Consider the following 17,111-nt stretch of genomic DNA (forward strand, 5'->3'; position numbering starts at 1 on the left):
ATGATTTTTCCTCAAGCAATTTTTTTTTTTTTTGGTCATTCTTTTTTTTTTTAAATTTACATTGTATATGTATCTATACACATTGATATTGTGATCTCTGATGCTTGTTTGAGCATTATAATGACCCCCCCCCACACACACACACACATATATATATATATATATATATATATATATATATATATATGTACGTGTATAAGTGTATATATGTATAAGTTACAAAATGAAGACAGATTTCACTGCCAGTTCACTTCAGTGTTCACACACACACATAGATCCAGTGCAGGCTATATGAGTCCCCTGTTGGTAAGGTAAAAATCGGCCAGAGTTTCAGGTCCCCACTTGGCATGTTTTTTAAAAAATAAAAAAATGCATATTTAAAGTTATATTATGAAAAAAGACCTCAAAAGAGAATTTTGTATGTCATTTTTTTTTCTTCAAAATGACCAGAAACACTAGTCCCCTCTTGGCCAGTATAGAGCGATAGTCCCCTGTTAGTAATATAGACGTGTATGTGTGTGTGTGTGTGTGTGTGTGGAAAAATGGGTCAGGCCGATGCAGCTGCCTCAGTCTTCAGGGCGCTTCAAAGCCCCTCAGACCGCACTGCTGGCTACTCTAATTGGCTCTGCTGGAGTCAACAGACCCTCCGAGGAACAACGTCAGCCTATTTGCAGGGGTGTTGTAGCACTCGGAATCTGATAAATCTTCCACGGATGACTTCGTTTAAGCAAAACATCTGGTTTTAATCTGGCAGGCAATCTGTTTGGAGCTCAAAGTCACACTATAGATGCAGTACTGTCCATACCTGCGAGTAAAACTCCTAATGACCAGCTACGTGTCACACTCTTTGCATCGGAATGTGTCGATGTGATATCATCCCTCTAATTAGCTCTGAAAACCCCCCAGAATAAACAAGCAGGAGGCAGAGCGAGGGGGAGTTGTCTTTCTACACCTTCTGGCAGCTTGTTAATTAAATTTAAATCGTTACCCATCCCTGCTTTTAAATCTAAGAGCGAACACGTCGATTCGGCCTTGTGTTAAAACTGCGACCGCATTAAGGATTCGAGCACAAATACAATCTGTGATTGTGAGCATATACGAGTTAGAACGGTGCTAGATATCAAGACATGTTGGATCTCATGACGTCGAACATCATAACTTATCCATTAAAACCCAATGTTAACGTAACATTAACATTAATGTGAGATTTTTGCATGGGAACGTCATCTGAATCTGCTTCGTATTCATGACGTGCTAGACTGTTTAAAATGCACATCATGGTGAGGAGAAAAAAAGAGAGACTTCTAACAGATGGCAGAGGGCCCTAATTGGGTATAATTTACTTTAACTACCAGCATTTCTGTCTATTTAAAAGTCAATTAACATTTTACTGTCATTAAAACTTCCATCAGTCTAAATATGTTTGACATACCCATCAAGTTAATATTGAGAGTGTAGAGGGGACTGTGAAACACTTTCACAGGTTAACATATCAAATGATCGTGCTCGCCTGATTATGAATGCACTTATCCACATACGACCAAGCAGAGATTCATCATCCCGTGAGCATCATGCGCGATAAATCGCCTCCTAAATGGCGGATGTGCAATAAAACTTAATACGCGTCATCCAATGCGTTTACCGTAGTTTGTAAAAATTTTGATAAGGAGGTTACCTTCCCTTAAAAAGGATGATTTGTAGATTCAGTCCTTCAAAAAGCACTTGCTTGAGACTAAATTTGAGACTGTAATAGATGGTGTTTGTTGCCACCTGGTGGTGGAAACTGAGAATGAATTCATTATATTCTATTAATTAGAACAGGGAAGTTCCAGTCCTGGATGGTCAGTAGCAGTGCTAGTATACAGTAACAGCTAAATATTACAATACATATAGTATATCATTTAGATTTGTTGTTTGAGCTTTATTTTCATTATGAGGTTCGGTTGAGGCACTTAAAATAAAAAAGGCCATTGTTAGGAAGATTTATAAGCAGAAACATGAATCTTATAATATTATAGTATATAAGAATATATATATTTATATATATATATAGAAGAATACTATAATATATAGAAACATACTATCATTAAAGCATTTATTTGTGCAGTAACATTCTCGTTACTTTATGAATGCTGTTTTGTTACTATCAAAACAGTGAGTATTGTAATGTTTAAAAATGTTCTCCATTCACGTCTACAATAAACGATCCAGAGCGAATAACTCTGATTTTTTCTTTTTCAAAGGAAAGGAGCGACAAGCTGAAAATATTTTGAGGAAGTCATCATCATGCCACAAGTGTTGTCAAATGAGCTTAACTTGGGGAAATCTGTTACATTCTGATGAATGTTGTGTAAGTATCCAAATATGTCTTTATGAACAGTGGGTGCAGATTCTGTGTGGGCCTACTTGTTGCTTAAATGTCGTGCGTAATGGCTCTGCGGTTTATTTAAATGAGCACATCATGCTCTGATAGATCTGTTTTTCATTGGAATTATTAACATTTATGATGAAAAGCATTCCACAAATCCAAATTTGTTGACTCATTATCACAGATGAATGAACGATGTTTGATGACGCATTTGAATGGTGAACATGTCAAAATTTTCACTACGCAAAAGATTTAATGCTTTTTTTTTCCGGAAACTGTGTCCTGAAGCCTAAACACTTACTTCCTCATGACTAATGAAGTACTAAAGAGACAAATCTCACAATTACAGGCCTAATTTACATGTAAACACTGTACGTGGCATACATTTTGTAGTCTAGAATTTCGTTAGCAAATGGCAAAAAAAGCTTTAATCCTCAAACAAAGGGGGAAAAAAGGATGAAGTCACATGCTGTAGCCGCTTATCTTTTATTTTATTTTTTGACTGATGAAACCGAAAACAAAACATCCAATATGAGGACCTACTACTATACTGTTTGCCAAGTAAAGATTAAATGTCCCACAATTCGCTGACATTACAGTATACTACTATATTATCCTACTTATTACCTAGCTATTTACCAAATATATACACAATCATTTAAAATTTGGTTTTAAAAAACTAATTTGTTCATTCAGCAATGATGCACTCAAAAGTGACAGTAAATATATGAAGAGTTCAGATGCAAAAGCCTCTAAGTGCCATTTGAAATTTTCTTCTAGAATGATGATTTTTATCAAGCTTGTATATTTAAGTTCAGTGATTTCACTTAAATGGCAATGATAATTACCTATTACTTGTTATTTAAGTGAAATTACTGAACTTAAATATACAAGTTTGATAAAAATCATCATTAAAGAAGAAAATTTCAAATGGCATTTAGAGGCTTTTGCATCTGAACTCTTCATATGTATAAATGTTACAAAATATTTAAATTTCGATTCAATTAAATTGCGATTCGAAACGATCGCTCATTTAAAAAAAATGAATAAAGTTTAAGTTTTATAACTTAATTAATAAAGTTTAAGTTTTATAACTCCTGTTCGTACTTATTTGTCAAAATGAACAAATCTTTTTTCGTGTCATTTGGTTCATTCAACAAACAAAACGAACGAGTTGACTCAGGAAAAGATTCGTTCATTTTGATGAACAAGTTCGAATAGGAGAATCACGAACGTGCATCACAGAACAGAGCAAGGCGACCATTTGAGCTTATAAAACTTAAACTTTGTTATTTATTAAATGAGCGATCGTTTCGCTTGATCGTTTCGATCGTTTCGCTTTTTTCATTGTCTGGAATCGTTTAAAGCCCTTTAAACAGTTTGCAGTTGCTTGAACCGTTTGGTTCTCATTGAAGTCCATTATATGGAGAAAAATCCTGGAATGTTTTCATCAAAAACCTTAATTTCTTTTCAACTGAACAAAGAATGACATGGACATCTTGGATGACATGGGGGTGAGTAAATTATCAGCAAATGTTTTTTTTTTTTTGTTTTTTTTTTTAAGTGAACGCCTTTAAATAAGTCTACTCTTCAAAGAATTATTAGAATATAAAACTATTTTAGTTAATTCTTTTATGAACAAGGACATCCCTAAAAGTTTTTTGTCAGATTTAGCTAACTTCTGCAGAAATTTTGTTTCCAATCTAGCTAAATACACATACACATACACACACATACACACAGTGCTTTGGTCTCATACTGACCATAACATTCACACAACTACTTACCTTCAGAATCACTGCACTGCTAAATACTGAGGATTGCACCGTTTCCCAACACATGGATGTAACACTGCTCAAATACAGGCAATGTTCAACCTCACGCCTGATTTGGCAAATGAAGATTTCTTCTTTTATTATATGGTTTATTATCGTATTTTTCTTATGTAAAAGAGTCCCACAGGGACATGAAACAGACTGGCGCAGTGAGAAACATATGGTGTTGAAATGGAAACTGTTGAGATGGTTATGCTTAATTTCAAACACCGCAGCAAACCGGCATATTTTTGCGTAACAAAAGAGATTGAGATTGAGGGAACGCAAGAGAGAGGGGGGTGTTGGGGGAAAGAGTGAGAGAGAAAGAGAGAGGGATGCCAACTAGGAACAGATTCAAAAGAAATTCTGTGTGTGAACGGTGCAGGACGACAGGATTACGAGGGAGGAGAGGAAACTTTGGATGAGCATGAGAGAGAGAGAGAGAGAGTAAGAGACAAAAATAGCATTGCAGATAAAAGAATCACTTACTAAGGTTACAGTCTATCCCGATACAATCTGGTGGGAAAGAGAGTGAGATGGTGAGATTTAAAGGAAAAGGAACTAAAATTCAAAACCACATCCTTCAAGGTTCAATCTGCAGACAAATAAACAATTTTTGCACAGAGTCAACCATCCGGGGACAAGGTGAGAGTCAGAATGGCCCTCTCTACAAGGGCCCACACCCCACAAACAGGACGAGAGACAGCACATCGGAGAATCTCCCAGCAATTTATCTACAGTTTGCTGAATACACAAACACACACAGTATTGTACTGTATTTAGCCTGTGCTTTGCCTCCTTCCTGTATGTGGGTGGTGCCAGTATGACTGTAGGCAAGGGCAGTCTGCACCATCAGCCAAGAGCTCATGCTCGGTTTAAAAAACCTTTTGATATACTCCATCTCAATATGCTTGCTCTGAAAAGGCTGTTTTTTTTTCAGGAAATGGCTGAATATTGTATATAGGATAAAAGCTTGCTAACAATCCACTTAAAAGGATTCAATAAATTATATTAACAAAAATTACAAAAATTAAATTTTCATGCATTTCATGCACGTTACACTACTGTTCAAAAGTTTGGGGTTGTTACGTTTTTTTGTTTTTTTTATGTTAAGCCCACCAAGAAGGTTTTATTTATTTATTTTTATCAAAAATAGAGTAAAAACAGTAATAATGTGAAATATTAATAGAATTTAAATTTTGGTTTCGTATTGATTTTAAATTATATTATATATTTTTTTATATTATATATATATATATATATATATATATATATATAAAATTATATTTCATTTTATATTTTAAAATGTTATTTATTCATGTGAATTTCCGGTCTTTAGTGTCACATGATGATTTAGAAATCCTCCTAATATGTAGATTTGGCAGTCAAAAAAAACATTTCTTCTTATCAATACTGAATACAGTTGAGCTGATTAATATTTTAGTGAAAAATGTGATACATTTTTTAGGATACTTTGATAAAAAGAAACAACATTAATCTGAAATAGAAATCTTTTGTGGCATTATAAATGTCTTTACTATCACATTTGATCACTGAAATGCATCTCAGATAAACAAAAGTACTAATTTCTTCCAAAAAAAGAAAAGAAAAGAAAAAGAATGTACACAAACTTTTGAATGCAGTATTACCTACATATACTTTTCAAATCAAATATCGTGATACATTTCTGAATGACGACTGAAAGAAATAGCTAGATCTGATAATGAATTTGATGAATATATATCTAATTTAGCAAATCTAAAGCCATTCTTGCATCTGAAGGTTAAATTAAGTAAAGAACCAAGAAAGAAAGCAAGATTATTTGAATGGCAAATTCATTAGAAAGCTTAAGGATCAAGAAAAAGAACATTAAAATCATCGCAATATTAATATACCATTTTTGTGAAATTCATTGTGAGCTCACCCAGACTTGATCTCTTTAAGATTTGTTTTATAGAACAATCCCTGATGATATAATTTGAAGTTTGTTATATTAAGTGGTATTGTTAAGATAAAGTATTAACAAAGAATCTTTTACCATTAAAGGAAAAAAAAAATTGCAAACATTGAGTCGGCTGATTATATGACTAGAAGGATAATAACAGAGGATAAATGATCCTATAGAATAGTGCGAGCACTCTTGGCTGTGGCGAACTCTCAAGCTGTCAACCGCTACAGAAGAGTGACCACAGACAGCCAGGGACCCGTCTCACTGCCACACTGCTTTAAGACAGAAAGACTAGCTCAGACTCGACTCTCCTGTGGAATGTCTGTTTGTACAGCAGATTACAGACAGTTCCAGTCTGAGCCTGAGCTGAGGGGACAGTGAGAGACTTTAGAAGAATTACAATATGGTTCTTATGGTGGGAGAGATCAGGGGGCAATTACATTTCTTCTTCCATCACAAACGAAGCTAGACTGCTAAGACTTATTGAAACATATGATCAGTAAAGTTCTCTTTCTGCTTGAAAAAGGGAAGTGTGATTGTATTTCTTTTCATATTTTGATATTAAAAGTACAAGAATTTCATCATGTGTTTTTCTACCCATCTAAAGTTTGACAGCCTTTGAAATGTGACATACTGCTATATATATATATATTAGGGCTGTGCAAAAGTTAATTGCGATTAATCGCATACAAAATAAAAGTCTGTTTTACATAATATATTTGAGTGTGCTGTATATAATTATTTTGTATATATAAATACCTATGCATGCATGTATATATTTAAGAATTATTTGCGCTTAAATTCTGTATATATATATAAATACATAATCTATATTATATAAATATAAATATTTTATATAGGAATAACACATTTTCTTAAACATATACATGCATGTGTGTGTATTTATATACAAAATAATTATATACAGCACACACAAGTATACTATGTAAACACAGACTTTTATTTTGGATGCGATTAATCGCAATTAACTTTTGCACAGCCCTAATATATATATATATATATATATATATATATATATTAAATAGTTTAATATACAAGTTTAATATATATATATATATATATATATATATATTAAAAGTTTAATATATATATATATATATATATATATATTTATATAAAGTTTTCAGATGATAGCCAATATGCAATATTTCATAATGACTGTATTAAAACTACAAGGCAGAATTACTGAATTAAAAGTCTGAATCTTTAGCATATGTAATGGAATTTAACATATTTAACATAAGTATGTAGTTCAAGACTATCGACTAGAGAATTGTCGTCTAATCATGTTATCACTATATATATATATATATATATATAGTGATAAAAAGGTTTTATATACAGTATATATATATATATATATATATATATATATATATATAAAACCTTTTTTTAATTATTAATGTAATTTATTTAAATGCATAGTATTCCTGACAACTAATATTATTATTATCATATAAAGGTGCAAGAAATTAAATAATGATAATAAGCATTAAAGCAATATTAAAGTTAATTGTATTTTTTATATATATTTCAATATTATGATCATATGCTTCTTGTACCCAAAGATGGCAGTTAGAAAAATGTAGGAAAATTGAAAATTATGTAATTTCCCCACTGTCTGCCCTATTATGTCTTAATGTGTCTTCTAAAGAAAAACCTACATGGGTTGGTCTCTCTGGCTGTCTGGTCTGAAAGCTGCAGAAAAAATAGCCATTGAAGGCTGCAAAGGCGAGATAGGATGAGAGAGAGAGAACGAGAGAGAGAACGAGAGAGAGAATGCGAGGGAGAATATGAGAGAGAGAGAGAGTAAAGAAAGAGATAAAGATGGAGGAATGAGTGTGAAATGCAGTCTGGGAGTTCCTTGCATTCAGAGGTCATGGGTGAAAGGTTACCTAGGTTGACGGTGAGTCTGACCCTTCCCCCGTCCAGCTCCAGGCGCAGGGTGTCGGCGGACTCTTTGGAGGTGGTGGCCATGAGCAGACCGTAAGCTCTCTGCGACATGAAGCGCAGAGACACGTCCTCAGCCTCAGTGTGAACGGCGTGAGGCATCAGGATCTTCAGAAACATGCTGCCGTCATAACTCAGCACTGCGGACTCTGAGAGATCAGGAAAATAGAGAGTCAATCAGAAAACACAGGTGTCAAAAATAAACATCTTCTCTGCTGACTCAGTTGGGACTATAGTTCACATTTGTTAACTTACATATAACCACATATTTCATTTTTTTTTTATGTATTTTATATATATATATATATATATATATATATATTTATTTATTTTTTAAAACAGGGTTTTTAACATTAATTATATTAAGTTACCATTTTATTATTATCATTATTAAAACTACAAATGTAACTCCATAATAGAGGTGTAACAATATCTCGTGTCACAATATATCGCAATACAAAAATTCAACAATTTACAGTATATGTACAGTATAGTGACGATGTATCGTGGATAACTAAAAATTACTGTGAGAAATGTTTTAAGTTTTCAGAGTTTTGTGTATTTATTTACTAGGAACGTCTGATAGTTCACTTGCTTTGGTTCAGACCAAATACAATGTTGATTTTTATTTATTTATTTATTTTTTGCAAGTGAACCAAAATTTGTAAACAAAACTACACGTGCTAAAGTCGTCCATTTATTGGACAGGAATTCTCAAGCAGGGAGAAGCAGGAATTGCAAAAACAGGCATGGAGATATTTCGTAATGCAATATTTCTTCTTTTACTGATTTCTTAGAGAGGGGCTATGTTCATACATCTAAATCATGTAATTATTACTGCTAACAAGTGCTGTCAACGTTGCATGCGATTAAGTTTGTCCAGTTTAACCCCTCCACCACCACACACATAAATGTCAGTGTTGTTAAGTATCCTCATAAGTGCAAATAAAGACTTAAATGAACGTAGTAAAATATATATATATATCGATTGACAGCACTACTGTGCACCCGAATGCGATTGCTTTATTCACATCTGCCCAAAAGATCCACACCAATGGGGGAAACGAACTTGAATTTGGTTCAATCGAACCAAACAAGGCAGGTGTGAATACATCAAATTAAACTAAACTAAATTAGTTAAACTATATTAAACTACTATATAATATTGTATTTATTGTATAATAATGCAATGGGGGAATACTGTATGCGTGTGCCCTGATAATGTCAATTGTCTTATACTGTATTTAAAATAACGTTGGCCACCTTTAACTTCTAACATATCTAGTCAGTGACAGAGCAAGCATATTTGTTTAAAATAATTTGTATTTTCAGCTTCAGAATCATGAATATTTTTATTCTTGTTTCACTATTGTCCTGTGCATTGGGTTATCAGCACCAAGTTATTTACACCCATAAATATAATATCAAATTTAGCACTGAATCAACAGTACAAAATTTGTTAACCTTTTACCATATATTTTGGAGTGTCGCAATAATATTGTTTCAAGAGTTCAATATTAAATCGTGACAAAAGGGGATTTGTTACAGCCCACTCCATAAAAAATAATTATTTAACATTTTTTGGGTCATATTGTAGATAAATTATAATCAAAATTAGTATTTTTTTTAATTAAACTTCAATTAAATGCAAATGAAATAAAAAAATATTTCATTTATTATTAGTAGTAGTAGTATTTGTATCATTATTATGCATTTAATACCCACAATATTCATAGACAAGTCTTATGCTTAGTCCCAGACTAAAAGAGCTGTTTTAACTGAAAGCAACTTCCACTGACATAAAATACATCACTGCCATTATTTCGTCTCACACCAGATGTAGTTATTTTCTAATGCATGTACATAAAATCTACTTAAATGTCCTAATTGAACTAAGGCCAAACCCTTGGTTACTCTAAGCCCTGTCTGTGAAACCAGGCCATAGAGTCACACAAGTAGCAAAATCAAGCCATAATAATATCACTTTGTTAATTCACTTGGCCATTTGGGTCGTCACTAGCTAACAATGCTACATGCTAATTACTTCCTTATATTAGTATAACAATGTTATTTTCTACTCATAACTACTAAAAGATTATTTCAAGTGCGTGTGCACCGTTGTAGAGTCACAAGTAACATATCCGTGGTGGACATTGGGTGGTCACATTGTAATTCTTAGTACCAGACAGCAGAGGGCAGGAGAGACTTAGAAATGACACCGCAACAGCAAACTGCAGGTCTAGGCAGGTGGGATCTGATGAATAGAGCTGAAGTGCAGCTCTATCTCAATATAAAAGTATATGAGGGAAGCGCTGAAGCCTTGCACTTCTTTATGAGAATGCTCTCATCGGTAAGAAGTAATCCCATGTTTAATCCTCCCTCCCTACTGCTTTAAGCCCTACTTTTCTCACCCATCTCACAGTTGGCACCCAGATATCCAGTTCCAGTGCAGTCGCAGACATGCCGGTTCCAGCCCTCGTGGCAGCGGCCTCCGTGGGCACAGGGCTCCGAGCTGCACCTCCGATGCGTCTCCCTCGTACAGAAGCTGCTGACACCCGAAACGCTCTGAAGCTCCGCCAAACGCCGCAGGTCTTTGCTGCGGCCGTCTACGAAGAGGTCCCGCACGCAACCCACAAAGCCCAGCCTGAGGCGGGCGGTCCACACCTCTGGCGGGAGAGGAAGACCGCCGCTGTCCTCTGGCAGACCCCCCAGATACATTTCACCATCGAGATCGAGGATCTCACTGCCCTCGTTGGTGGAGAAGGGCATGCTACGGCCGTTAACGGAGATGGAGCCTAGGAGACGGGAAATTAAGATTTAGAGGATCAGCGCTCATCTGCTTGTGAACCAATACACATCAATGTTTAGTTTTTTTTTTTTTTTTTTTTTTTAAATTGGTGACTTTTTTTTTTTTTAAATTTGTCACAAAATCATTTGCTGAATGTTGCCTGCAAGGTTGTGCATAATTCAGAATTGAATTTACAGTGCCTTTGAGGACGCAAACATTTTTGAATTGGGATGTTAGTGGAAACAAAATGAAATTTAAAAACAAATTTTAATTTTGTCAAGACGAACTTTGAATGTTGGCTTGATAAAGCCTTGTTTAAACGTTCTGAAAAATGTTTGATTGTTTTATGGACAGGGAGAACGTTATAAACGATAATAGAAGAGAATGAACAATTGACAGAATGACCGACAGAAACGAAAAACTGAATGAACGCCATACAGACTGACAGACTGAACAATACAAAATAACATATACTGTAAATAGAACCATAAATAGATAGACCGATCAATAGAATGGCAGATAAAGTGACAGAGAAGGTGAAACAATAGACAGGATATATAATAAATGTATAGAAACACAAAAAGAACGATAGAGCTATAGACGGATAGACGGACGGAAATTTACACTCTTGCTTGTAGTAACAGTTAACACACTGTTAAATTGACAACCCTAGTTAATAATTAACTAGAACTAATTGAATTAATGCCGCTACTACTGATGCCTGAAGACTTTCATTATGGTAACTCGTGAAATCAGTGTAGCTGCAGTACAATAGCTGCCACAAAAGGTTTATTTTTTCTTTTTTTAAAGTGAAGTTTCATTAATTTAGCATTAGCAGTCCATGGTTATTCCTTTTTTTTTTCCCTGAGCTCAGCTAGCGGAAAGGTCTTCAACCTCTTCCCCCGGGATTTGCAAAAAAAAAAATCCCATGCCGACCCTGCTACTTAAAAACTGTGAAGAGTTGAGCTCTTACAGTAATGAGAGGTAATGAGAGGTAGAAGAAATGAAGTACAGTGATTTAGCAGTATGCATATCAGTGGGACTCTATGCCGGCGGAATGAAAAAGTGCTTCAGTCAAACAACAAGACCGTTTTAAACAGGAGAATAATGTGTGTGCTGATCTTGCAGTATCCCAACCTTTCCTGCCCTCTCTCTGGAAATCCACGTGGCACCATTCTCCGTCATTGACCTTTTTGTTCCCGACTTTCATCTTGATGCTCCCGGAGCCCATGTCCATGAGCAGGTAGAGGAATCCGTCTAGCAGCTCCATGGCGAAGAAGTCCACCTTCGGTATGCGATCTTTGGAGCCTTGCGGCTGCCCGTGGCTGAACAGCAAGAGGCCGTTGGGCTCGGTGCTTCGGAAGTCAAAGGACACGGAGCCGGTTTTCTTGGTGTTCCACCGCGGAAGGGTTACGTAAGCGGTCGGCACGTCGAAACTGACAGGGTCTAATGCGGCGACATCCTCGCAGCGGAAGGTCAGGTCGCCGTGGAGGTTGACCTTGGGGTCACGCAATTCGGCCAGGCGGGAGAGCTCCAGTCTGAACTCATTATTGGTGTAAACCACCTGGGATGGGGAGAGAGGGGGAGAAAAAGAAAGTGCTTGAATGCTAAAGGGTGGAATGGAGTAGCACGCTGCCCACTGGTACAAACAAACTGCAGATGATGTACGTACCTCTGGGGCACGGTTTTCAAGTCAGTAAACACAGCAGTCTCTTTAAATACTCAAAGCATGAGTGGATCACATAAACCTAGCGACCCCATCCAGAGCGCTCCAGAAAACCCTCGGCTAATCGATATTATTTTTCATTAATATGACGAATCATCCTACGCTAACATTAGCTCAAGTGTTTTTCTGAATCGCACGCATAAGCAGTGCATACATTAAGTGATGTCAACTGAGAAATCTTGATCGAGGATGATGTCTAGCCCACACATGCCACGGTACAACACAAAGCAAAACCGGTCCGAAAATACCAGTCCTACAAACACATGCATTGCGAATGTGTCCCCTGGGGTGGATTTTTTTTTTTTTTTTTTTTTTATCTCCGTCACATGTGCTGTCTCTACAGCCAGATGGGCGAATCAGCCCAGCACAGCAAACATGCTTTTCTTTTTTACACCAGCCACTCTTTCTCTCTCTCTCTCTGTCCGAAGATGATGACTGATGCTTTGTTGCTGGGTGTGAACTTGAGTGTTTCTGAAAATAACACAAAAGCCCATGACAGAAAAATAAAAGGAGAGGTAGGAGCAAAACAAGAGGTGCCAACTGAGCACGGGAACATGAAAAAAGCAATTATTGGCAGAGACCATAGACAAAAAAATAAATATATATATATATATCTGAGGTATCCATCAATGAGAACGTTTCAAACCATCTCCAACTGCACAGCCTAATCGTACGAATCTTCATGTTTCACTATTATGTCTTAACCTTCCGGCTTCACTATTAGATCTTTAATGGTGCGTTCACACCAGACGCGAATAAAGCGTCTGGCGCGAGTGATTTCAATGTTAAGTCAATGCAAAGATGTGTTACGCACGTAAAAATTCCTACGGCGCAAATGAGGCGTAGAGCACGTCACGGTAGACGCGAATACGCCTCATTCGCGCATCAAGATTGAATGACTTTGTTAAGTGATTTTCGTGCATTCGCGCGTTTGACGCGAATTCACGTCTGCCGCCCGAGTTGAACAATCTGAACTTTGGCGTCAATTCGAGCCGCGTTAACCAATCAGGAATTTAAATCTCCATTTTGTTGAAGTTTTTTTTTATGATAAACATTCAATAAACACAAAAACTGCAAATATAACAGAGAAAATTAAAACCAAAAAAGAAAACTGATTTGTCTTTCCACCATGCTGTAGTCCAACTGTTCATCTCAAATGGATTATCCAGTATCCCTGTAGCTCAAACAGTAGTGCAGCCTCAATGTCAAAGGTTCACTTGCCAGGGAATGCATGAACAGCAAAAACATATTCCTTGAATTCAATGGATGTCAATTTGGATTTAAAAAAAAAAAACATCAAAATATATGGTTCCATATATTATACCATCAAAATATACATTTATTTTCAAAGGCAAGAAAAAGAAAAACAAGGCTCACCAAACATTACAGCCTAACAAGGACTTGACAAATGACTTGAGAGGGTATATATTTACCGTGACAAACTAGCCTAATTAAAAGCTACACAGGTAGATGCAGTCAACATGGGGGAAAACATGGACATAAAGTACCTGCACAACAAAAGAGCAAATGAAAACGAAAGAGCGAAGAGACAAAAACAAGACTCCCAAAAGCGTAACAACGTTGTAGATGTTTAAGTGTCTCTATCAGAGGCACGATAAGGGAGTGCTCAAGTTCCTGCTGAAGAGGGACACTGATACTAACTGTACGGTTGAGCAGGTAGAGAGTGGTGATTAATAGAGTCCGGGGTCAACGAGACAGAGATGGAGAGTCTGGGACAGTCGAAAGGGGATCCATAGAGGAAATCAATTTTTAATTTGGCTGTCAGGATAGTAAAGCTGGGACTTCAACGGTATAGACACGACATAAATTATGGGACATGCTCGAAGGGGTGCGAATGGACACGAAAGAGAGAGGAGAAAGGAAAGGGACAGATAAGGAAGAGGTAAAAGAGGACAGAACGCTCGCCAAACAAAGAGAACATTACCCAGGTCCTCCTTGAGAAGGTCTCGACCCAAATTCAACGTAAAGAACAAAATGTTTACGTACATCTTTAAGGCAGCCCATGAAGTTATTGCTCACGGGGGAGCCGGGAAGATCCGCGGTGTTTGGACTGCCGCCCACGTAGAAGAAATCATCAGAACCCAGCATGGTGTAGTCCTCTTGGGTGTAGCCAGTGGTCGTCAGCAGCCCGTCCACCGATATCGTCACCTGTTTGCATAAAAGCCACGGAAGGATAGAAAAGAGAGGGAACGTGGGAAATCTTTTGATTAAGAAACACCCGCAATCCTTGTTGGCCTCAACAAGTACCTCTACTAAAAAAACTGGCCTGTTTCACGTGGGGGTTCCTCTGGTTCTCTAAGCAATACGTTTGCAAAGGGATCAAGCCATTTTTATGTCTGCTATTGCTGCTTTCTGAATGAGAGAATGCTGTCATGTGTGCTGGACTGTGCACTAGTCAGTGTTGGAGAGGAGAGACAGGAGGGGAAGGTGTATGGCGTCAGGAACTAAGAGGAATCACTATATGTTGAGTGGGTTAGCAAGTGATGTTAAGGGTGACTGTGCAGATTAGTATAAAAGGGGGGATTCAGACACAAAAATGGTTGTTAGTATAACAGAGGTTGCATTTATTCATGTTTGTGGTCAGTTCTGATCAACTACTAGATTAACTGCACACATTGTCTAAGAGATGTCTTAAAAAGAAATACTCTGAAGGCGTTAGCGATAGCTTTAAGATTGTTAATACACAAGCCATGCATGATGGTTAAGACGTCTTAGGCTACAATTCCAGGACTTGATATGCCTAGACTAAAGAGTCGTTTATGATCTCTCTAGAGCAGGATTATATTTACAACATTTGTAAATGTTAATACTAAAGCGTGGAAACACTGGCAGACATCCAAAACAGGTGGTTTTCTTACAGTCTTAATAAATGCTCAGGGTTGAGGCGTTTCCATGCCGACAGACGGAGAGGATTTCAGATTTCATCTCCAATGTCGTCAAATATTCTGTGAACATTAGTATTACTGTGGACAAGTGGGCAAAGCTGGAAAGAATGCAGCTTGTTTGATGGAAATTATAGATGGTTTGCATTGTCCTGAAATTGAAACCTAGTATTTTGTCTGAACCTTAAGAAGAGATAAGAAAAAAGAAAGGCAAACATGGAGCCCCACCAAAAAAAAATAATAATAATAATAATAATATATCAATGTACAGCACCACCACACAACAACAGAAAATAGTTACCCACACATGCAGTAGAAGCAAATTATGCAGGTGCATAATGGCATACAAGCTGTGTATTATATAAAAACATGTCGCACATGCGATAAAAAGCGCCACGTCATCGGCTACTTAAAGACAAAAATCACAACGACAAAGTGCATGAGGAAAAAGATGTACTATTTTTCCACAAGAAGAGAAGGGTAAGGGGAGGTCAGTCTTTTCTCCGATCCCTAGAAAGAGGGGTTCATAAAAGCTATATGGCAGCCGCAATCATTTTTATCCACTTTTGTCATTTTCCACTTTCAATTCATATAAACAGTGAGTGTTTGTGCTTAAGCAGAACACCTACATTCGGCTGCCCGAGGTCATTAAGTGTGAGGCAGCTGGAAATTAGAAAGGTCTGTCAATGGCATGTTGCATTAGCATCGACACAATGTGAACATCTAAACATAATTGATTTGCAAAATAAAAGTGATTTATCTCACTCAACGTCTATGTAATGTTTATTTTTCAATAGTCAAAATCATATTTAATATTTGTTACAGGACAAGTTTGGTATTTTACAATTAATGCCCTGTTTTAAGATCGTTTCTGATGAAATAGAATGGTTAAGATTGTTTTTTAGACAGATGCTGCTGTCCCGAGAATTTTCAGATTCTGTGGTTGCACCCCCACACCTCTACAATGGTGGCATAGGTGCACAGGAACAATCCTTCATAAAACGATTAAAACTTCCCGAGTGGTCTGGGGTGTTCACTGATGTGCTCACAGAAAAAACGCTGCAAAAGATGCTTTCCAACAGGTGTTTTACCCTTCGTTGTAAAACTGTAGACCTTTTTTTTTTTCCGAACGCCTCACAACCTTACATTCTTCCATTGAGAGCTTGAATAATAGACACTCCAGCCCAGTTGGTGGTGCTAATGCACCTTTGCCAATTGCAAGCAAACCACTTGTATAGTGTAGTCTATGTTACCGCGAGAATACAATCAACCCCATTTCCGTTTCCGGCAGCGGAGTAATACCGTACATCACAGAACATAAAATACAAGTCAATGGAGTTGTACAAAAACTACGATAAAACCTGTTGGAAAGCATCTTTTGCAGCGATTTTTGTGTAAAACGGGGCTTTAATTGTAAAATACCGAACTTGTTGAGATTATAAACAGAATATTTACTTGCAAACCAATACAGAAGATTATTCACATCACCATTCATATATTTATAAATGATAACATTACATTATTCAACACTTCAGTTAAAAGCAATAAGCAAAAGAATACATTATAAATATAAAAAAAGAAAAACACTTGACT

At 36.5% G+C, this 17,111-nt stretch overlaps 1 protein-coding gene across 19 annotated transcripts in view; it reads right to left on the bottom strand.

Moving 5' to 3' along the window:
* nrxn2a (neurexin 2a) overlaps nt 1-17,111 on the bottom strand; it is a 368,720-nt gene that overhangs the window by 225,866 nt on the left and 125,743 nt on the right. For 13 of the 19 annotated variants that reach the window (XM_089124014.1, XM_039694092.2, XM_039694091.2 and 10 more), the window contains 5 exons: nt 14,623-14,784; nt 12,027-12,453; nt 10,513-10,896; nt 8,047-8,250; nt 4,672-4,698 (listed from right to left, as the gene is read on the bottom strand). In XM_089124014.1, the coding sequence (XP_088980140.1) occupies nt 4,672-4,698; nt 8,047-8,250; nt 10,513-10,896; nt 12,027-12,453; nt 14,623-14,784 (1,204 nt within the window). The remainder of the gene's footprint in view (nt 1-4,671; nt 4,699-8,046; nt 8,251-10,512; nt 10,897-12,026; nt 12,454-14,622; nt 14,785-17,111) is intronic. The other 6 variants (XM_089124017.1, XM_039694085.2, XM_039694077.2 and 3 more) reach the window with 1 other exon arrangement.

This window comes from Pimephales promelas, chromosome 19 (genome assembly GCF_988280905.1).
Source record: "Pimephales promelas chromosome 19, fPimPro1.hap1.1, whole genome shotgun sequence".
Taxonomy (NCBI): domain Eukaryota; kingdom Metazoa; phylum Chordata; class Actinopteri; order Cypriniformes; family Leuciscidae; genus Pimephales; species Pimephales promelas.